Source organism: Macrobrachium rosenbergii, chromosome 4 (genome assembly GCF_040412425.1).
Source record: "Macrobrachium rosenbergii isolate ZJJX-2024 chromosome 4, ASM4041242v1, whole genome shotgun sequence".
Lineage (NCBI taxonomy): Eukaryota > Metazoa > Arthropoda > Malacostraca > Decapoda > Palaemonidae > Macrobrachium > Macrobrachium rosenbergii.
In genome coordinates this window covers 29,820,897-29,845,000 of record NC_089744.1, presented here as the reverse complement: position 1 = coordinate 29,845,000, position 24,104 = coordinate 29,820,897, and the positions used below count along the sequence as shown (strand labels likewise).

Genomic DNA, 24,104 nt, shown 5'->3' with positions numbered 1-24,104 from the left:
TATCCAATTCACTCTATATATATATATATATATATATATATATATATATATATATATATATATATATATATATATATATATATATATAATATATATATATATGTGTGTGTGTGTGTAGTATATATACTGTATATAATAAACCCCCTTATTCGCATTGAATTACTGTACTGTATTTTCATATCATTTTCATGACTAAATGCACTTTTTGTGATAAAACTATTAAAATACTCAGGTATAAGCATTTATAGAGGGTTTTTCTTGTGTTTAAACTATCAAAATAGGCTGTTCTAAGTGTTTTTAGAGGGCTTTTAAGTATTTGCGGATTTTAACTATTCGCGGGGGGGTGCAGTACGCATCCCCTGTGAATACAGGGGTTTACTGTATATATATACACACACAGTCGACCCTCATTAAACTGGACCCCGTTAATCCGGATATCAGATAGGTCAGACACCGAAGATGGTCAGCCAATTTAAAATATTTAACGTTCGACCACGATTTAAGATAGTTACTGTTCCTCCGCTCATTGGGTACCATTTTCCTATTTATTTACAAAATTAAAGTAAAAAATTTTCATTTATATTTTTATTTTATATATAGTGTTCTGTATTTATACTGTACTAAACTGAAATGCTTTTAACTTGTAACCTATTTAACTTGCGCACAGTACGTACCGTCATTAAGGAACGCTATTGTTTGGAGCGGTAGGAAGTTATTGTTGCCAATCACTGAGAATGAACAATTTACCTATTTGGTGCCTGACTGGTAGCTACAGTATGATGCTTTGTACGTTTTTAGGAAAGAAAAGACATGACAAAGGTAAACTTTATGAAGACAAAAGCTGAGTCACTGAACAGGCAGACCCCACTTTACGACGGGTCCAGCTTACGATGTTCCGAGGTTACAAGGCTTTTCAAATATATTAATCAGAAATGATTTCCCGGTTTACGACGCATATTCCGGGGTTACAATGCGTTGTACACCGATCCGACGGAAGAAATATGGCTCCAAAATGGCAGAATAATAAAAATTTGGAGGCTTTTTTGATGAAAAACTCAATAAAAATAAAAATGCAGTTTACATCATTTTCAATCCACCCAAAGCATTAAAAGTAAGGTTTTCTTAGGATTTTTATGATTTTCGACGATTTTTCGGTTTACGATGCGGCATAAAAACGGAACCCCCGTTGTAAACCGGGGACTGCCTGTACAGTACTTGTGTTTATGTGGCAAATGACATGAGAGAGAGAGAGAGAGAGAGAGAGAGAGAGAGAGAGAGAGAGAGAGAGAGAGAGAGAGAGAGAGAGAGAGAGAGAGAGAGAGAGAGAGAGAGAGAGAGAGAGAGAGAGAGAGAGAGAGAGAGAGAGAGAGAGAGAGAGAGAGAGAGAGAGAGAGAGAGAATTGCCAGTTTCCTCTATGCAGCATACTTCTATCCTTGAGAGATTAAAGAGAAGAATTTTGTTTTAAAAGTATGTCAGTACAGTGTTACTAAATACCTTTTGAAGAAGAGAGAGAGAAAAAGAAACTGTTGTTGAAGAATCTCTAAACCAACAATTTTGCACTCAAGTAATAAGAAGGAGTTCATTCTTTTCTTTATGTAATCAGTAAAATGCATACACTATTAAAAACTACATATTGTATTCAAAACACAGGCACCTAGGTCATCGTCAACTTCCCTGTGTGTGTTCTTTTCTCAAACAGAATACAGCTAAAACCTGATTGGCTGGCTGGTTGCCATGGAGATCTGCTAGCCAATGACAGCCCTCTACTTCTGTTCTATTTATAGACATACGTCATGATGGCACTAAGTTTGAACGTTGCCATGATTGTGATTATTTGACTGGTTAGGGCAAAAATTACTCAGTAATGTGCTTTATATAATTATTTCTTCAAGAAAACAAGAATTCAACAGTAACTTTAACTTTAACAGAGTGGTATGAAAAATCCCACAAGTCTGTCGTGGTGATGCGTCATCACTTGCAAACCCTATTCCCTATTCCCGGACCGTCCTCAGATTTACGACTGCAAACTGATGATGACTTTGGTAACAATAAAAAACAACCCTCTCCAAGATCGATATGATGAAATGTATTTTATAGTCTCAATTAAATGTTAAAATCCACAAGTTGAATTACAATTTTGATCATGTATGTTTTTAGGTTTTACGAAAAGTTTTTGTTGAAAACAGAATGTGTTAGTAAACTTACGGTCTTAATTGTCCCAATATTTTTTACTGATGATCTTAATTATCTCACATTCATTTAACAGTATATTAATATAAATATAAATAATAATAAACCATAATGAATAAATAACTAAAATGAAAAAACAAGAAAAAAGGGAAAAAATGTTTTTGCTGCAATAGTGATGTTTGATTATGCTCCTGACCCCAGTTCTGAAATCTGAAAAATTCCAAAAACCGAAACACATCTGACCCCGAGGATTTTAGGTAAAGGGTTGTGTACCTTTAATCTAAATTTCATTATTTTACTTTTTGCTTTAGAGACTACACTTCTTTTTACTTAACAATTATGCGTTCATGTCTTGACCTAGGCATCTACATATGCGGCTGAATTCAATGTTAACGAAAACAAACAAAATGTTTGGACAGGCATGTAGCCAATTTTCCCTCTGCAAATCTTGGGAATTAGGATAAAAACTGGGCAACAAAAGGAAAAAGACTTCAGTGTGGAATTAATCTTCTGGCAGATTGTCAATATGGTAGAGATTCATCAAATTGTGGTAAGGACACAGTAAATGCATCTTAATCTTTACCACAATTGCAGGATGCTACTAAGTAAATGCTTAATCTTTAGTTTATAACCGATAAAATTTGTACCTTGGGTAATGTCTCATACATCAATAGTATACAAAAAGGCTGGTCTTTTAGTGGCTCCCATATTTAGGGAAACAATTTAGTGAATGACCCACAGGCTGAAGTAGGCAGAAACCATAACCTAACCAATACATGTCAGTTAGCCTATCGGACCTGGCTAAATTTATAAGTTCCAAAAGCTTATGCTAATGTATCCTTGAACTTGAAACTAATTTTCTTAAGTAAATTTACCTCAAGGTTAACTTACTTGTTGTTGTGAACTTCACTTACTTCACCCTATGGGTCATTCACTAAATTTATTACTTCTGTAAATATGGGAGGCATTTAAGGACCAACTTTTTTATGCCTATATATTTTTTACTACTGATGTATGAGACATATGATATATAATTTTCTCACTAAATGCATGAACAATTTGCTGACTCCTGATGCAATCATAAATACCATCACCGGATAAGTATATGCCACTAGTGCCCAAGTAGGATGTATGTTTTATAATACAAATGTGCCACTCTTGAAGTAGGGAAGACCTAGGAAAAAGCAACCTGGATTTGCCACGTGTATTGCTGATGGGAATGCACTGAAAAAAGGAAAGAATATTTTGAAAATGAATAGAAATGCTTGAAAAGGAACTGAAAAGTGTAATTATTGCTCATGATTGATCTTATTTGGGTAAAGGTTGATGAAAAGAGGAGTTCACCAGCAAGATTGGAGAGTTATACAATGCTGACACACTGAACTTTTCTTACACTGATATGATCCAAAGGATTACAAATGCTGGGAAGAATTTTCTATTCAGTCTGAAGGAGTAGAATGCTCATGAAAAAGATGTAGCTGATGCTTTGGAAAGAATACAGATTTACAAAGAAGAAAATGGTTACAAACTTTAGTCAGGGTGAGAGAAATAATGTTACACATAAAATTTGTTATGCTGATAAAGTAAATGTAAAAAATGTGAAGAAGCTTTAACCCAAAATCATATGTAAACTATCACGTGAAGAGTCAAAAGATCTCACAGGTAGCCTGACTGCAAGAAATGAATATTTTTAGCCAGAAAATAATATTTTGATATGCTAGCTGGTTGGAGTACTAAGCATTACATACTGAAATATGACCAACTTGTGAAAGACTTAATTCTTAAGTATCATGGCAGCATAAAACTAGAGTACGGGACATAAATAATATATGAGACAGAGATCATAAAATTGTTTCTACAATTAAAATGCATGGTTACACAAATTATATGCCCTGGTAGAGAGAAAAATGACAAATTTTTTAAGTAATTTGTATTTTTCCTAACATACAAACCCTTGGTCTTTACATATGGGAGACTTGATAACAAGGCTCCCATTAAGAAATCCAGGGTATTGAAAACTTGGAAGTTCAGCCATTTTCTTCTGGGTCCTGCAATTCTGTGACTGATGTGAGATATTCTGCATGGCCGTGGATGTGTTTCCAGCCTAGGATGCTGTCACCTCGTCGCTCACACGTCCATGGCATTAATCTCCATCATTCCAGAACTCCCTGTTCATGCTCTCCCAAGAGACCCTCCGATTGTCGTGCCAGCTCCCACGTCCACATCCTGTCGAACGTCCAAGTCTGTGAACACATGCACATATGTGTGGTTACTTCAATCTAGTCAGCCATTCAATCTTGCTCCTCAGTGTCTTGTCATCTCTTGCGTTCTTGCTCTCCTAGGAGAGATCCGGTTCGTGCTGCTGCGGACGTGACAGTATGGTCGTATAATGACATCATGGCTGTTTAATGGGGGGGTTGTGGAAGTTGTCTCACGTTGGCATGTCTGGGAATGGAACATCGACCTCGCTCACGTGAAGGTTTGGGAAGAGAATGGGATGGTCTACGGCCATGCCACATTGAAGAACCGGTGCCCGTCCAATCACCGCCTTGTTCAATTCTGTCAAGTGAAGAGCATTGATAGATCTTTTGTAGACATCTAGAATGGCGCTGAATCACGTCCACAGCCATGCAAGTCACAACCACAGCCATGCGAGTCTCATTCGGGGGTGCCGAATTTGAGCGGTGGTCGCAGTTTCTCCTAGGGTAATACGAAACAGAATGATGGAGAGGCGGCAAAAACCCACATACAAGTGCATTAACAGGACGTCTGTGCAATGGCTTTCGATCACATACGTGTTTTTTAGTTCATCATCTGCTAACAGCCAATGGACATTACCATATGAGCAAACAGGATTGTTCTGCCAACTTTTACGTTCTTTATAACATAAATTGATGGGGTCTTTTTTCACAGTTGGGGTCTTTTTTCACAATCTAATGAATTCTTTTATCAGACCCATACAGCCATCATTGCGGGAACTGACAGTCTTTCTAATGTGTTCAGCCAGACACTTGAACATTTTCAGGTAGGAAGAAATCTGTTTCATTGTTCACATTTGAACATTGAGTCTTGACTGTTCCTAAACTGATATTAACCTTCGACTCCATGAACCAAGATAGTTACAGTTCGTCAGCATGGATTTCTGATTAATTTTCGACTACAGGTTGGTCTCGTTTACAGTGAAGTTCTTTAGAACCATACCGTCCTGCACTTCCGAAACAATACAGTAGTCAATCAATTCTGATTGTGCAACGTTTTTTCCAAGCGCAATCAGAATTATTTTTTAACTCAGTAGGTCTATGGATCAGGCCTACTCCTCGATACAACTAGTTCAGTGTTCTCTTCTGCAATAGTACTCTTCTTAGCAAGGATGAAGACTACTTCTTGAAGATGGAAAGGGGGGTCCTAGTCTTCATCAAGGTCTCCCAATTCCTTCCCATCCTCTTTCAGAGAGGTGAGAGGACTTAGCCTATGGTGAGACAACTACTCCCCATTCCTTCCCATTGGGGTGTTGTACACTTCCTCCAAAGATACTTCATGCCTCAAAGCATCAACCAAAGGACATTTACATACACTTGAAGAGGTTATGTTGGGTACTTAAACCCTTAACGGATGGACTAATTATATATCATGCAACCCCCAAACCCTGCAAACTTTAAGGTTGGCCAGTGTAAGAAAAAACACATCAATGGAAAGTGGAAAATATGCATATGCACAATGTAAGAAAAAAAATTCACAAAACACTTGTAAATTTCACCAAGTTATACATGTTTTTTCTATTAATTTTGTTATTTTTTGTAAAATTATAATTACAGCTCACAAAATATCATAACAGATAAGAAATAAAATCAGTAACAAATTCTGAGCATATTTGTTGTAAAATATTTACGTAAATTTACTGAGATCGAGAAATGCAGTAACTTTTTTTGGATTTATACATGTTTTTTCTAATGTTTCTTTACAAAATAACTGACATCATATTGTAAAAGATATCTAAAACCAACAGCAATCCCTGGGTATATTTATGAGCAAATAAATAAAAAGACGTCATGGGAGAGAAAGGGTCAAGACATTTTCCCTTCAAGGCAAGAACAATACTAAATTCCATGAGATGCCCACAACTGAGCTGAGCTGAATTCTTTAGCTGCCACAATTCATTTATGGGCCATTGAAGTATTGGAATATCTTTCCTGCTCAATACAGCCAAATCTTATGACACATAATATTAATACTCCTCAGAGGGGATCCATCCACCACCCAAACCTGTTTTAGCTCCTCCATTTTGGGGATCTGTCCATTAAAGGTTAACCTAACTTAGCCTAGCCTAACTAGTTCTAGTTTAACCTTACCACACCTGCATTCCAATAACCTGCAGCTACTTGTCTAATGACATTCACCATGAGGTAGTCTCTTACTCTACAAGGGAACAGGTTGGGTTACGTACGTAGCATAGCCTAAGTAGTTCTAGCTTAACCTTACCAATCCTGCGCTTCAGTATCCTGGAACTCCTTGTTTAATGGCTTCAGCCAGAAGGTAGTTACCTGTATTTCAAGGGTCTGGGTTTGGTTAGGTATGTTGGGTACTTCACCCAACCTAACCTAGCCAAGCCTAGCTTGACCTAATCGGCACCTCAATAACCTGGATCTTCTTAGATCTCCAAGCCTCAGGATCCAAGGATAGGTGGTCTGCAGTGCTGTTGAAGAACGGTATCATGGTAGTTCCTTAGTCAACGAGAGAGGGGAGCTTGTGTCCTATCATCTCCTCAATTGACATTGAGGGTGCATGGGCTTGTAGTGGTACACCCAGCAGAGAAGTCAAACATACACACTCCAGGATGATGGGTGTATGACAAACAAGTCCAGTTTTGCATCCATGATTTAAGTCTTGTGCTTGCAACTTCCAGTCATTTTGCCTGATTCACCGGGAGATCAACAATACCCACTAACTAAGTTCCAACAACTTGTGTTTGGTTCCTACTCAGTCACACAGTGGTGTCTAGGAGCTCTATTTCTTTGACTTGATGTAGTTACGCTTCCCTTGTGGGTAGTGAGAGATGTAGGCAGTAGCTGCTGCTGCTGTAATTACCAGTTGATCCACAACCTGAGGAGAGTATTATCTGGATCTTAAGACAGTTTCAGGAGTCTCAGTGCCCAAATAGGCACACCTTTGACTGCAATGACACCAAGGTAGTGCTTTGGTTACACTATCCTCCTCCAGATACTTTTCATTCTTAGGACCGTTGACCAGGGCAGCAATCTCCTACACTTACTTTATGGTACTTAAGCACAGTTGTTTTTAGACTTTCAAGAGTCTCAAGATCCAAGATAGACACTCCTTAGTGTGATGGCAACGACACCACAGTAATGCCATGGTCAACAAAAGGTCCTAGTGTCCTTTCATATGCTCTATTGCAATGCAAGTACACGAGCAGACAAAAGAACATTCAGCGCAGTGGCCAATCATACATCCCAAGCAAGATGGGTGTCATTACAACATTTATTTGCTGAAGTCTGAGATAAGGACAGTTAATCGAGACCCTGACTTCTGGATTCATTCAACCTCTGAAGAAGCTTGGTCATAGCCCTTCTTTCTCGACTTACTGAAGTTGGGGCTGTTCTGTCTTCTCGCACCTTTTCATAAAGTAGGACACCTTTGTACCCATTTACATTGACATTAAGAAATTCAAGACATTATTTATGAAAATTTTTAATGATTTAGCACTGGCTTATTTGGGTGAGTATGATACTAAAATTTGTGATTTGAAACTAAAAACACATACATATACACATAACCAAAGGATAGATGGCTGGGTTAGAAGTTTCAAGTGTAAGTACAGTATATCTACTAGAATTTGAAGGGAGAAAGTTAGTATTTATTAAGGTATACAAACAATAAGATATAAGAACTAGCATGCTTCATGAAGACTCAAAGTTGTACTTGAAGGGAGTTGACAAAGTGAGAGCAAATATCTACACTTCCCTGTTCAAGGATACCATAGTCATAGAATCCGCCAGTAAATTTTTTTCAAGATACAGTGCTACAGCAACTTCTCTGAAGAAGTGGGCTGGAGTCTTCAATAGCCTAGGTTACAATAACCCAGAACACACATTTGCCTTGTGAAATAACTACAACTTGAAGGGGTAACCAGCAGGGTAATTGTATCATATAACAATTGCACACCAAATGCATGAATCTTAAATTTTTCAGATTGTTTAACTTGCGTTGTTGACAATTATTACTAGTGTACACCAACTGTTTTTGCATTTCTTCTATCCCTAAAGCCAAGAATTATGGAGGGACCCCTAGAGGAAAACGGGTCCTGGGTGCTTCTAGTCTCGGGCAATTACTCCAGTCGTTACCATTGATAATTCTATTATCAGCATAATTTTTTTAATTAGTGTTACTCAGAAGATAAATTCATAGGGAAGAAGTGTACTGAGGCCACTTACTTGAAATTCAAGCTTCTGAAGAACATGGTGTTCATTTGAAAGAAGTTAAAGAAGATAATAGGAAATATATATGAGATCAGTTATTAAAAAAAAAAAAGGTAAATAGATAAAAATATAAATAAATTAGTAAAATACAAGGTGAACTGCTTTAGGGTAATAATATATTATATCTTTGCTTGAACTTTTGAGGTTCTAATTGCACAAGATCCTCAGGGAGACTATTCCACAGTCCAGTAGTGTGAGGAATAAAAGATCAATTGTTAAACCAAAGTGCTCTGTTAAAATACAACTTTGAAAAGTTGGCAAACAAGAGACCATCCGTTGAGGGCCCAAGTTGCAACTGCTAGTGTTAGGAAACAGAAATCTACCACCACAAACCATTCTATCTAAAAAGAGATAAACCTTTGGCAGAAGCAGTCATCCACACCAGGGAACATCATTCTAGTAAAGGAAGTACATATGACCTAAATCAGGTTGCACTGATTACTGTAAAGTCAAGTTTAATTTGCTGTCCAATCACTCATTTATAAGAAAACAGCCTGATTGAGGTTTATTTCATTCATATACAATTTGTCATATACAACGCTTGTTAATTACTTAAATATGACTTTTCTGTAACATTTTCACAAAATCTGTGATTCTTGTGCAGTTTCTGATGTGCTGCTGTTTGTTACGTTGTATTCTTTTTTCTTATTCATGAAAGTCCACATATTTTGTACATAGGTCATTCCTAAAGCAGGTTCTGTCCCATGAATTACGTTATTTATTTAATTGCACAATATAATTAGCATTTATGAAGTATTTTGAGTGTGTCAAACAATTACCAAGCATGAATTACACTGTGCTTAAATTCTGTCATCTGTATTTTGAATGATATTTGGTAAAACAGGTTCATTCATCGGCAAAGGCATGACTTAGTATATGGTACAATTTTTAATCTCATTCTAAACCAGAGGATATAACACCCCTTTTCTTTATAGGATTTAATAAGTTTTGTAGATAAAAAATATTTTATAAAACAATGTCTTACTTATCACAGGTTGATCTATATCTAGTTCAGACTGCAAAGCTTATTAGAGATTACAGATTTGTGATCTTATAATACAAGGTACTAGGCTATTTTTCAAGTCAAGCATTTTCCAGTAAAACTGGAGACTACCACCGCACCCCTTTGGTTCAATAACTACCAGTTTACATGCAAAATGGGTGCTTTGGGGATGAATGTAAACACATATATATATATATATATATATATAAAAAAAAGCCAGTATCATAATAAAAAACAAAGAATACGTAGTCAATGTCCTTAAGGTGGGCAACTGGTGTGAACTGGGCCACAGTATTATTCTTCAGTTTTACCCACTCTCTATATTTGGCGTCAACACACTGAAATGTCTACAAACAAATGAACAACTCCAATATTAAATAAACCCATGAATACATCAGCATAGTACCAAGAATCTTCTGTGCACACTGGCATAAGTATTGTGGCCAAATATGCTGCTAACCTGATAAATATTTGGAAAAGTGAATGGCTGCAGGGAAAACAAATCCATGGTTAAATCATCTAGTTAACATTCCTAAGTCCAAACGCTTCTCCCTTATATTTTAATTAAGATGCTCCGTCTCTTTCGTTTTTGTACTGATGCGTGCAGAAAACTTAATATGATCATAATTAGCCTAGGCTAAGCTAATATCTAATTCCTTGGAAAATGGACAAAAAATATACTACCCTTGGATAATAGAAAAAGATATATTAATTGCTGATGAACGAAAATAAAACTCAATCAGGGATATTTCAACTTATTTTTGTGGCCGTTTTGGTTTGAATGGTGACCGTCAAAACCTGAAACAATGGGCCTTTCTTATACTGTATTGGCTACCATGAATTGCATAGTTTACACCCACAACCCAACATTTACTTTATTTTTAAAAGTCTAATACGCTACACAACCCTTCGTAAGGATCTCTTGTATATCTGTGTAGTATCGAAGCCTAAATGGACCTCTTGTTAATCTAGGTTAACCACCCAGTTTCAGCCCAGCCCACCGTGTCTACAGCCATTAGCCCAGCCTATAAAATCTTTCATTTCGATTATATCTGCATTCACTCTCGCCCGAGGAGATATTTTCATTGCGTGCTGCGTGAAATGGGAGGGGCATCACAGGTTTATTTGCCTGGATGCCACTCCTTCCCAGATACTCGGTCTGCATGAGCGCGAGATGTGGGAGAATTTTTTATTCTTTTGCACCTGTCGCTGTCTGCGTTCTCTTACCTCTATCTGGCGGAGGAAAAGAGGAGCTTATTTGGTCCTCATCGCGAGAAACTTGCGTAATAATCGACGAGGCATCCATTGACTCATTTGTTACGAAAGTCACTATGTCAAAGAGAAATTTACGGCCACTTCAAGCATTTAGAATTCCATCTCGCAATCATCACCATCGCACCAGAACTAAGATGGCAGCTGAACTTCTGTCTACGGTGTTCCAACAACGTTGCAACAATCAAGATATTTGTAAACAAACGCCCATCAGGACTTTTAAAGTTAATGAATATGACTGTTATTAGTGTATATAGACAATTTTATATTTTATACTGAAACATGAGAATTAATTGTTGTGTCTTTGCGCTTCTTTCGGCATAGCCCACTCATGTTTCCATAGTTTTAGAAGGGTGTCGATTTATATCAAGGGAGTTCACTACTTCCCATTTTCTTTCATTTCAAGGACAATATTGGGTTACCAAGAATAAAGACCTGTCTTGGTAAGTTGGTTTGCTTGTTTAAGAAAGGGACATTAAAGTGGCACTAAAGACCGAAATTTGATTAGCGCTTATACAATGAAATGGAATAAGTCTCTCCCCTTCTTATTAAGACAAGCGATTCCACGTATACACGCCATATATATAATTTAAAAGTTTATGCATGGCTCTGCTGTAGCTGTGAAACTTACGATAGCCTCTTATAAACTTAATGGTATCTCAGTCTGGCGCGTGAAGGCTCTTAAAGTTATTTCATTAGTAGTTTAAAAAGTTAGATGACATCTAAAATCCTAAAGTTTTCCAGGGTTAGGTTGTAGCGGCCCGAATCCACTGATCTGACGATATGGAAGGTGTAGATGAGGTGAGCGGTAATTTTTTTTTTTTTTTTTTGCAACCAGGTCTCTTTAGCCTATTTTCATTTATTCCTACATTTAGTTACACATGTTATATGCTGAACTTAGCTGACTGTGAAATATGTCTTTCAACTGTGGAGAAAACTTTCCTGTACGCGGATGGTCTGAATCACCTTTATATCCTGACCCTCTAGTGTATAATGTAAGACATTAACATTTGTATTCATGATCATGATTTACGTCTGCTCTCTCTATTTTTTTATCCAAAGCTTTGCAAGCTCTCGAATTCACACTATGTTTAGTATCTTGTCTTCTCAATCTCATACAGCTGGTACATTTGACCAACTTCGAGAGTACATTTTTCATCATATTGTTACCACAAACTTTATCATCATTTTTTAACTTATATTCTTCTTCAGTATGACCATATTCCTGATCTATTGAGAATTTTAAGATGAGAACAAATGTTGAGAAAAAAACTCCAGCCCCTTCCCTATACCTTCTCTTGGAATATGAAAGAGATATTAAAGTTATTTAAACCATTAGTTTTTCAGTACCAGGTAGTATACCAAATGATACCTCCTAGGGGACTTTGCCTAATCCAACCACCATCTCCAGTTTTCGAGAAACACTCGAGGGCTTCCTGGTGCTGAATACGCTGCGGCTAAAAAAAAAAATCTTTACTTTCAGCCAAGTTCAGTTAAAATCAGTTGATTTTTTTCGCTTGTTTAAACGAAATCAAGTTATTCTTGGATCATCTAATTTCATGTAGCAAGGTGACCGGCGAGTGAAGAGCAAGCAACAGGTCAGTGCTAGGCCCCAGGTCACGTCAATTGAAGGCTAATTTGCGTTTAAATAACCTTTCAGCTATATTAGAAAAAATACAGGTAGTAGAATCTAACTAAAACAAACACCCCAAAAAGACATTAGGTTTTAAGTTTACAGTATTCTGATAATCTCCAGAACAGTTTAGCAACATAAAATTATCTAAAATAAATGAGATGAAGACTGAATTATAGCGATTATAAAGGCACTGTCGAATCTTGACATTTAAAAAATTAGATGAGCTTATTAGTCTAAGATAAAACAACTTACTAATAAGGTTTTAGAGAGTCCTTAGTGGCCCTTTTCTTCAACATCGATAAGTGGGATTTTAACTTCATGCAAGTTGACCCTGATAGGATGAACATTGCTTATTGGTTCACCTACTTTTATGATCAGAGGTTTTAAAGGTGACAGCACGCTTCACCTATACCCGGTTCCTGCCTCTGGACTCGTTCTGAAAGCGCATAACACAATCGTTCTAAGCATATACATTTCCTTCTTTATGTTCTTTGATCAGTGAGTTAACGCTTCTAATGCTCACCTGTTAGAAATCTGTCTCCTTTATGCTTGTACTCTTCTCTCTTTAATTCCTTGCATCTAAGCTTTATTTTGACTTTCTATGGACGTTTTCATACACCTTTCTCTCATTTGTTAATGAGTTGCAGTCAAGGAAAGTGTATTTAGGAATGAAGGGAATTAGAGTGGTTGGATAGCGGGATAAAGAGCTCCAGAAAATAAATCAGGTGAAGCAAGTAGGCATCCAGTTCAATATATTAATTTATATTGTGAGAATACTCAGAGCAGATTCTCTTTTTAAGTCTGTTGGACTGGTTCTACACAGCTACTTCTGGGCATTGCCATGGTGACAACTTTACTTGACTGATAACTGCATAACAAATAAGGTACCCGTGGCTCACTAAAGAAGTAATGTTCTTCACTAAAGTGCCGAGATTTCGATATAACTGGTTTGCATGTTGGTGGCAGACTGATGACGAAGGTACTTCAGCTACAGGTAATGAGTACTTCTTACAAAATCAAATGCCGGCCTTTTAGCTGTCTCTGAAAGTCTTGTCTTATAATGGAAGAAGATTATGCAACAGAAACTTCCCTGTTGACATAAGCACTGCACCTTTAAATTCAGATTCCTCGCAGTTTGGTTATTTATGGAGTTATCATCACTTCGTGAACTTGTAAGTGCAGTAAGCTTACCGCTGTTTACGCTAATATTCATCGCTGCTCATAAGAGATGGTGGAATTTTTGTTGAGAAAGTAATACAGTGCACTAAAGGCTTGATGGGGGACGAACAGCGTTGGGGTGGACAGGGATGTGTGTTCCTAGCTTTTGTTATTAAACAGTTATGTGAGAAGTTTGAAAGTAAAGCTTTTCGGAAACGCTTTATGAGGCTTACATGGACCTGGAGAAAGCTTGTGTCGGATCTGACAAGAAGAAGTAATGTGGAAGGTGTTGAAGATGCTTATATGATAAGTTACCTAGAACACTAAAAAGCGTTTTAATATTCTTGTGAAGTATGTGTTAGATTTTATAGGCGACATATAATGACTGACTTAGCGTAAAAAAATGGTGCTGAGAGAAGGGCATATTACGTTGTTTAGTACCTTTCAGAATCGAATGTTGTACAAAATCAGAGAAAGGACAATAAATGTAGATACAAAGTAGTGGGATAAGAAGATGGGTTGTGAATGCAGTATAAAGTAGCTGGTGCCTCCCAGAACCTTGTGAAGTAGTTAAAATGTGTTTATAAGAAGAGAAAAAGAGGTTAAAAGTAAATATGAGCGAGCATACGGTCTGAAGAGGTTAAAAGGAACCAGAAAGATGGAGCGATGACTGTTGATATGGAATAAAACAAGGTTGTAGTGTATGGAGGAAGGATTGTTGAACCAACTTTCTTTCACTGAAGTGGAGTGCGGAAGTTGAATGCAAATAGAAGACAACAGGTTCTAGATACAGATATGGCAGATGAAAATATGAAAGGGAAAAAATATAGAGGTATGCACAAAAGGTAACAAGGTCAAAGGTGAGGAAGATTTAAAAAGGAATGGATAGACGGCATGAAAGAGGTATTAGAAAGGAGGATCTGTAGCATCTAGTAAAGTTCATCCTTCCTCTGTAGAGTTGCGATGTAAAACCGAACTTTGACAAAAATCTCTATGATTGCGTAAATACTTGGCAGATTTTCAATTTTTAAATGTCCCTAGATTTGGTAAATATATCCCCCGTCTTAACAGACTGATAAGATAACAATAACAGACCAGTCATAACAAAAAATAGCATAGAAATTGTATTAAAACTTTGGTCTTGGTCTTTCTGTAATTGCCGTCCTCTCACTCTTCATTAGGATGGTAATAGTCCCACCTGGTTTCTTCTGTGATACTTTCATAAATAATTTTTATTGGAACCACAGACATAAGGCTACTACAACCTGATGCCATATAACGCAGCATTATGTGTCCTATGATGTTCTAAAATGTGAGCGTTATGTAATGCTGAGAATATTCAATCTGATGTGTGTGATCTAACAGTGTGTTCTAATACTACCCCTAGTTAAAATATACGTCTGTATAATATAGCCATTAAGACATTAGAGTATTGAGCTGAGCCCTCATTTCTATGCAATATGATAATGTTCTTATGACATTGCAACCCGCCCAAGACAAGATGGAGTCAACCATGTCATCACCGTCGCATTTATTCTGTTCATCTCTATGATGGCGAGGTTTACCTTTCCTGAGGTTTATGGCTTAACGCTTCAGGCGAAACACCAGAGCATTAACCACCGAGGAGACTTGTGATTGTTGTTGTCGTTTACAACTACGAGAGTCGTCGAGGTCTGTGAAAAGTCTATGACGAATTTCTGGAGTTACATGTGAGTTACTTAACGAAGTTTGGGTAGAACTATATAAGACGTATCCTGACCCAACTTAGGCTAAGGCTAAGGCTTCGGGACCCTTCTATTTGACCCGGGGTGAACACCCTAAATCATAAACAACTTCCTTCGTTACCTTGGGTGTAAGATGGCTTAATATTTGTTATACAAAACGCAAAGATCACCATAGGCCTATCGCGTCAGAGGCCTTCACAGAGGCTATTCACGAGATGAAAATACGTTGACTTCATACTGGCAATATAAATCTTGAGTGTGACAATGATATCTTCTTGATGACCAGATTTTAGATCTACCATTCCCCAGGGGGAAAGTGCCGTCAGTGCGCCTCATACGGTGCACTGTAGGCATTACCTAAGGGTCTTTGCAGCGACCCTTCGGCCCCTAGCTGCAACCCGTTTCATTCCTTTTACTGTACCTCCGTTTAGGCTAGCCTATATTTTCTTTCACCTGTCTGACTCCGTCCTCTCAACTGCAAAGTTTTCCCCGTTACACCTTTCAAACCTTTTGTAAACGTAACGGTGACGGCCACTGTATGTGTAGTTATTTAGTATAATTGTTTGGCTAGGCTAAATGTTGAAAATGCTGAATAGGAGTATAGGCCAATTCAGTACAGGTGTGATAATGTGAGAGATTTACAGAGGTAATAAGAAATTCACAGTCTTTTATCTATATTTTTACTTGAATCCCCAAGGGACTGTACTAAACACGGCGTCCTGCAGAGCTTCCAACTTGTTTAATACCAGCCACCAAAGGATGAACATAAAAACCTAAGCAAAAGACAGCAAATTTCTCATGATCTTGGTATTGTTCTCATATTGTCCCGCCAAAAAATTATATTAATAAAGGCCTTCTCTGTTGCATTTACCAAATCTTTTGACTGTCAGTTTTCCCTTTTAGTGTTGAATGACCTCATAAGTTCCAGTGCTTGGCCCATGGCCTAAATTCTGTATTCTATTCTGTTCTATTTTAGATCTACAGTTGATTGCGTAAACACATTGCCCTTAGTCAGCCAGTTAGCTTAGTAATTCACTTCTTTTTATTTGCCGTTAGTCAGCCAGTTAGCTTAGTAATTCACTTCTTTTTATTTGCCGTTAGTCAGCCAGTTAGCTTAGTAATTCACTTCTTTTTATTTGCCGTTAGTCAGCCAGTTAGCTTAGTAATTCACTTCTTTTTATTTATCTCAGATAACAAGATACTTCTTGTATACCTTAAGGATAATTGAAACTAGGGTAAATGTAAAGGAGACAGCCTCATGTTGATGTTTATTAATGTAATATTTTAGCAAGATAGTTGAGAAAAGTGTATGTAATACAGTACAGGTTAGATAATTTGAAAAATTTGCCGAGATAATGAGAAATGAACTGTGTTTTGTGTATACTTTAAATTTTCATCCCTGAGCTAACATCAAGATTAGTACTAGTTCCTTGGGGATGAAACAAAAACATGAGCAAAGGATGGAAAATTTTCTTGGTAAATTCTCAAATGATCTGACCTGTACTGCAGTAAATAAGTACATCCTTTTCCATGTTGTTTAGCCCAAAAATTATATTAACAAACGATAGCATCATGCTTCCGTCTCCTATTCATTTACCAAAACTAGCAACTTTAATTTTTAACTTAATGTACGCCAATGTAAACAGAGGAATCACATAGTATGGCCTAGCTACCCCTTAACTGAGGGAGGCATTTCAGAGAGAATACAACCTAACCAAACCTACTTTTACCAAATCTAACCTTGGATGCCGTGCCCAACTAAGCCATGACCCTTCCATCTACATACTACCAACTTAATATCACTTCTAATCTAACATAATCAAATCTAGGACAGTATATCCTATTTGACCAAGGGTGACCCAACTGACAATTGATGATGACACACAGCAACAGGCTCTGTGTTTAGTTATAGTATATTTATGTTTGGCCTTCTGCAACAGTGTAAGAAAACTGAGGTAATTTGCAGCATGACAGGATCAGGCTTTAATATTATCTCTGAATGGAAGCTTAGTCCATTGTTTCCAATGTTTATTGTTACTTGGGGGGGGTCCAGGTTTGGGCAAGGCCTCCACGGCCAGGTCAGGGCACAGTACCCTAAGAGAGGTTAGGAAGGTAAGGTCTGGTTAGGTCAGGACACAAGACATTCTAGGAAAGGTTAGGTTTGTTTTTATCTGCTGAACCTAATCCCATTGTTTTACACTTGCCTCAAAAACTGTCTAAGAATAGATATACTTTTTATTAAACAACCATAGTTGTAAAGTTTACAAAGAAGTTATGTAAGCAAGGTTTTTCACCGAAGTACAGTACCGTAACTAATTGGGTCCCCCTTAAGTTCTGTCAGATAGCCTTTGACGAGTGATGATAGACTAGGTCAACGTGTCATGTTTAGGTATTGAGGAGTGAGTACACAAAGCAGTTATCACTTTGTACTAATGTTGACCATCGTACTTAAGAGTAATAAGACAGACCACCTCTAGGGCTTTGAACTGCTGACTTGTGATTTACCAGTCCAACACTATATCTTCTCAGTCATGAAGGGCATGAAAGGAGTGTTTCTAGGAGTTGTTCCTGTACCACCTGGTGTTTATCAGTTCCAAGACTGGCTGGAATATTTGTATGCAAACCAGATCCATATGGAAGCAAGAATTTTGCTTAGCTTTTAGAAGAATGAGAGCAACCAAGATGCAACTTAGGAAGGCATAATTGTGATCAGTACAGTCAGTTATCAGAAAGCAAGGGAAAAATTTTAGGTCAGAAAACAAGAAATCCCTTAATAGTTGCATGTCTGTATTTTCATCTGTTTTTTTCATCAATATTGTAAACCCAAAATCCTTTCTCACTCTGGTGTGGAAAAAGTTTTCAAGGTAAAAACTGGTAAATGTGTACCTTTCAACACTTAGTATTAAGGTCTGTGATGTAAAACTATCAACTGAGAGAGGAGAAAAATTTAATTGCCTTCACCCCACACATTGAAGAACCGTAGAAAATGTAATTTAACAAGAAAGCTACTGTAGATTGTAAAGTATGGCTTGATGAGGATGAAGATAAATTCTAAGAAAAGTGTGACTTGCCAAACATTGATGCAAAATTTTTATGTAAGTCATCATAAATGTTTTTTAAGTCGCATTTTCTCTCTGTGGGATTAAACGTGAAAAGGGTTTTCTTGAATCTCTGCAGTCGTCTGTGCAGTTTCTGCATTAATACTATCTGGTATTGGCTTTCATTTGCATTCTTTTCCTATAGCTACCTTGGCCATCTAATTTTGGATCTACTGTGCTTTGGATCTACTTCAGTACTTCATTTATTTAATAACTTTCCATCACACACTGGCCATGAATCTTAATTACTGTGGTCAGTCCTTTTCCAAATCTCCATTTTCTTTATTCAGTTCCCCAGTTCCATTGCGTAGAGTATAGGCTTTACATACCCACTACAGGTCTTTGCTCTCTCATCTAATGGAATAGTTTTATTTACCAGTAGTCTATCTTTTTTTTCCATTTCTTCTTTGTTGCAGGTACTCTCAATCCTGCTTCAGAACTGGCCACCTACCACATCGTTCTCTGCATGCTCTCTTCCCCATTTGCTTGTGTAATGCCTCTTATTTGACGTTGAAACTATTTTACTTCATGTACAAGTACAAGTGTAGATCTGAGTCTGAAGTATAGCCTACTGTGCCATCATAGAGGTTTTGTGTTACTTTTTCCTGACAGTTCTCTGATTTTTCTGTTTCAGGTAATGATTTCTTAGGGAAAATTTGGAAATTATGTCTGATGATGAAACTAGCAAGTTCAAGAGAAGGAAGTCTGGAACAACCCTAACTAAAACTGAGGTTTGTGGATTGCTTGTTATTACTTTGTGAAGTACGGTACCTATGTACACATATATTTTATAAACCATGATTTTCAACTAAAAATGGGAAATAGTAGACCTAAGCTATTTGTGTAATAATTTTACCTTGATGTACCTTGGTTGTGCTGACTTCTGTGTCATATACAGTACATATTAATCACTGCCAATATGATAACCTATGCTGAGTGTTGTGAAATTTATGACATGAAACCATATTGAAACAGAAACTGATATGATATCTTAAAATACACAGAAAATTCTTCTTGAAAGACTAATCACATTGTGAGAAAGAGGCAAACAGGTTGGGAACCTTCAGGGTAAGGGTTTTAGAGAAGATTGATGCCTTTTATCGGCAAGACTTGCACAGTAGTATAAAAACTCTGACCAAGGCGTAAACAAAGTGACAGATGACACAGACAGACAGAGATAGAAAGAACTCTTGAGTATTCAGATAAAATGCATTCAAAACCTGGATTAACACAAAGAAAAAGGTGTGAAAAAGGTGTGAAGTGAAAAAATGTCCAGGACCAAGATCATCAGTGCCAAGGAGGAGTCCAATAAGAAAGCCAAGACTTAGGAAGACAAATACCTGGTCAGAAATGGAAGAGCTTGAGGTGCAGCATAACCAAAACCAGCTTAATATACTAGAGCATAACCATGGCCGTGCTTGAGGACCCAGGCATTTTGATTGAGAGATGCTTCAGAATGAGAATGACATGAGGATGAACTTTTGAGAATTCTTGCTTATGAGCGAAGGAAGCAGGGGTTTTGTGCTCTTTGTCCAGTTTTATTTCAAATAAGTTGACAGTGATAGTCATGGTGAGATGTGCCTTAGTAGATTCTTTCAGAACAATGTAAGGCAGGAGGTCTTATCCTCCTACCTGACTACTTTGCATAATTGACAGTATTTTGCACCAGGTAAGCAGCAGTGACTGGGAATGAGTGAGTCCACTTTCAGCCTTTGTTTCATATTTCAAGTATCTGGCAGGAAGAAGACTAAAGTGCATAGTAGCCTTCATTAGATTTAACCTAATATGGCAGTGCGAGTCTGGCTGACCAGAAGTGAGGCTGCCTACTTGATCACAGTTGATGTATTGTGTTTTGCCTTTTACTTTTGATTCAGTCCTTTGGCCCCTTACTATTTAGCTTTAATAATACCATGCTCCAGTTTTAAACACATTAAGGAGTAGCTCTTTTGGCCAAGCCCAGGAAGAGTTTTGAATTGTAACTCAGTGGTTATGGTAAACTACAGTAATTAGTTTGATTATTAGAAGTAAAAACTCCGTTATGCACACCAAGAGATCCAAGGATAGAGGAAATTTCTGTGAAGTGGGAATAGAGTATCGTAATATGCTTAGTTTACACTAAGCCACCCAAAAATTGTAGCATTGAGAACTAATGAAAACATATGTTCCAACCAGAATATGACCCATGTCTTTTATTTATGAATAGTTATTGGGCCAGGCTGGTGTTTGGCACAGAGCTCAGTTAAGCTGGTACACCTGTGTTTGCAAACAGTACAGCACACTAACATTCATAATTTTATCAAGATACACATAAGCAATATGATGAACTTAATTAAAAAGGATTTAGTTGTACCAGTGAAGGAAACATGTTATTGAAAACATGAAAACACACTTTCAAAGGCAGCCATCACTAGCAATACAGAAGTACAGAAAAAGGAAAAATGAGATATTTGGCTTGTAATCTTACACAGGGACAGTTAATACCTAATCATATGCAGTGGACCCCCGCCTGTTCGCTTTTCTGGATTCGTGGCTTCAGCTGTTTGATGATTTCTCCTTAGAACATATATACACGTTATTCGCGGAAAATTTGCCTATTCGTGGTATTTTTCATAGAGAAATATTCACAAATTACTGCATTTCCATATTTTTGTGACTAAATGCACTTTTGTCCCTACATGATATACAAACCATCGGTCCTTTACATTAGGAATTACCTACAGCGAAGCTGGAAACAGCAATTAAAACTCTTGATCAAGGTGGTTAGGCAGATGTAAACATTCCAGTCTGCTTTCGGCCGTCATGCTGTGCAGACGTGTTTTCGGAGCTCTCTGCCTGATTGTCATTAACCCTTTAACGCCGAAGCCCTATTTTCAAAAAAGTCTCCCGTATGCCGGCGACCTCCGAGAGGTAGCGCCGAAGCGGAAAAAAAGTTTTTTCAAAAAATCACAGCGCACTTAGTTTTCAAGATTAAGAGTTCATTTTTGGCTCCTTTTTTTCTCATTGCCTGAAGTTTAGTATGCAACCATCAGAAATAAAAAAAGATATCATTATCATATATAAATATTGGAATATATGACAGCGAAAAAAAAAAAACATATATAATTGTATACAAATCGCGCTGTAAGGAAAACGGTTGAAGCTAATGAGTTAATTTTTTTTAGTTGTATTGTACACTAAATTGCGATGAATTTGTTATATAACAGATTGTAAAACGATAAAGCAACACAGAAAAATATTATCACAAAATGATGCATGAATTAAACGCAGGACGTAAAAAAATTTTTTCAAAAATTCACCAAAAATCAAAATATTGTGGTAGAGACTTTCCAATTGTGGCAAAATGAAGGAAATTGATTGAATATTACTAGGCTGTAAGTTATTTAGCTTACAATTGCATTTTGAACCATTTCGATCGAGTTAAAGTTGACGAAGGTTGATTTTTTCTATTTATCGTTATTTCGATGTAAATATAAAAAAACTGTGAAGAGCTAAAGGAATGATATATTTTTTGTTGTATTCTACATGAAATTGTGCACATTTTGATGTATAACACTTTATGTAACGAATAATATGAAACGGCGAAAAACTTACGGCAAGCTGACGCAAGAAATGACGATTTCAGCGGAGTCCGCGCGCGCGGAGCGAAGGAAAATTTTTTTTTTCAAAAATTCACCAAAAATCTACATATTGTGCTAGAGACTTTCCGTTTGTTGCAAAATGAAGGTAAATGATTGATTGTTACTCGAATGTAATAATTATGGCTTACGGATGCGTTTTTCGATCATTTCGGTCGAGTCAAAGTTGACCGAATGTTAAAATTTTGTCAGTTATCGTGATTTCGGCGAAAATATTAAAAAACTGTGAAGAGCTAAAGGAATGACATATTTTTGTTGTATTCTACATGAAATTGCACACATTTTGATGTATAACACTTTATGTAACAAATAATATGAAACGGCGAAAAAATTACGGCAAGCTGACGCAAGAAATGACAGGATTTTCAGTGTAGTCCGCACGCGCGGAGCGAAGGAAAAATTTTTTTTTTTTTTCAAAAATTCACCAAAAATCTAAATAATGTGCTAGAGACTTTCCGTTTGTTGCAAAATGAAGGTAAATGATTGATTGTTACTCGAATGTAATAATTATGGCTTACGGATGCGTTTTTTTATCATTTCGGTCGAATCAAAGTTGACCGAATGTTAAAATTTTGTCAGTTATCGTGATTTCGATGTAAATATTAAAAAACTCTGAAGAGCTAAAGGAATGATATATTTTTTGTTGTATTCTACATGAAATTGTGCACATTTTGATGTATAACACTTTATGTAACGAATAATATGAAATGGCGAAAAAATTACGGCAAGCTGACGCAAGAAATGACAGGATTTTCAGCGGAGTTCGCGCGACGCGGAGCGGAGGAAAATTTTTTCAAAAATTCACCAAAATTCTAAATATTGTGCTAGAGACTTTCCGTTTGTTGCAAAATGAAGGTAAATGATTGATTGTTACTCGAATGTAATAATTATGGCTTACGGATGCGTTTTTCGATCATTTCGGTCGAGTCAAAGTTGACCGAATGTTAAAATTTTGTCAGTTATCGTGATTTCGATGTAAATATTAAAACACTGTGAAGAGCTAAAGGAATGATATATTTTTTGTTGTATTCTACATGAAATTGCGCACATTTTGATGTATAACACTTTATGTAACGAATAATATGAAACGGCGAAAAAATTACGGCAAGCTGACGCAAGAAATGACGGGATTTTCAGCGGAGTTCGCGCATGCGGAGCGGAGGAAAATTTTTTTTTCAAAAATTCACCAAAATTCTAAATATTGTGCTAGAGACTTTCCGTTTGTTGCAAAATGAAGGTAAATGATTGATTGTTACTCGAATGTAATAATTATGGCTTACGGATGCGTTTTTCGATCATTTCGGTCGAGTCAAAGTTGACCGAATATTAAAATTCACTTTGGTTGCTGGGTCCTTCTCCAGCATCCCAGTCTAAAACTCGCCTCACACGCTCACTTCCGACAGGCAGCATGCGCCTTTCACGGTCCTGACGCCTTTGTGACATATCTACAAACGTCCTGTTGCAGCACGAATACGCAAACACTCGCCAAAGTTCTGCAAAACACGCCTGCGTCAAAATATCGCTCCCCCGCAAGGTCCGATGCTGATGCTATCTGGCGTGAGTAGGAGGGAATTCGCGCATGCGCGTCTGGGTGACGCTCAAAAACAACACAACACCTGGATCTGTGAACTCCCAGTATCTGCCAAGGCTCGTGATTTGAAATCTTCCGCAAACTAGGCCTATAATTATTTTTCCGCGAATATTTAAAAAAAGCATTTTCAGTCGACGTTTGCAACGTCCACTCGGCATTCGACAGACAATTTTTGACGACGTTTAAAACGTCCAACAGGCGTTTAAGGGTTAAGCTCTTCTTCCCCAGTATTGTGTTTTTGTGTATATGTTGTGTTTGATATTACAGGCAGTCCTCGGTTATCAGCGATCCGGTTTTACGGT

General features: G+C 37.2%; 2 protein-coding genes across 7 annotated transcripts in view; one reads left to right on the top strand and one right to left on the bottom strand.

The window, feature by feature from the left end:
* The window catches only part of LOC136831706 (carboxy-terminal domain RNA polymerase II polypeptide A small phosphatase 1-like), a 63,225-nt gene extending 52,100 nt beyond the window's left edge, over positions 1–11,125 (bottom strand). For 2 of the 3 annotated variants that reach the window (XM_067092344.1, XM_067092340.1), the window contains exon 1: positions 10,916–11,111. Coding sequence is in view for 1 of the 3 variants with exons in the window: in XM_067092335.1 (XP_066948436.1) it covers positions 10,916–10,994 (79 nt within the window). In the remaining 2 variants the exon portion in view is untranslated. Of the gene's footprint in view, positions 1–10,915 lie in introns of all 3 variants that reach the window. The other variant, XM_067092335.1, reaches the window with a different exon arrangement.
* A 2,518-nt stretch (positions 11,126–13,643) lies between these two features.
* Positions 13,644–24,104, top strand: part of LOC136831645 (protein arginine N-methyltransferase 9-like) — a 69,053-nt gene continuing 58,592 nt past the window's right edge. The window contains exons 1-2 of one of the 4 annotated variants that reach the window (XM_067092291.1): positions 13,644–13,768; positions 19,211–19,307. In XM_067092291.1, coding sequence (XP_066948392.1) covers positions 19,242–19,307 — 66 coding nt within the window. In that variant the 5' untranslated portion in view covers positions 13,644–13,768; positions 19,211–19,241. Of the gene's footprint in view, positions 13,769–14,904; positions 15,464–15,583; positions 15,607–19,210; positions 19,308–24,104 lie in introns of those variants that run through there. The other 3 variants (XM_067092275.1, XR_010850948.1, XM_067092283.1) reach the window with 3 other exon arrangements.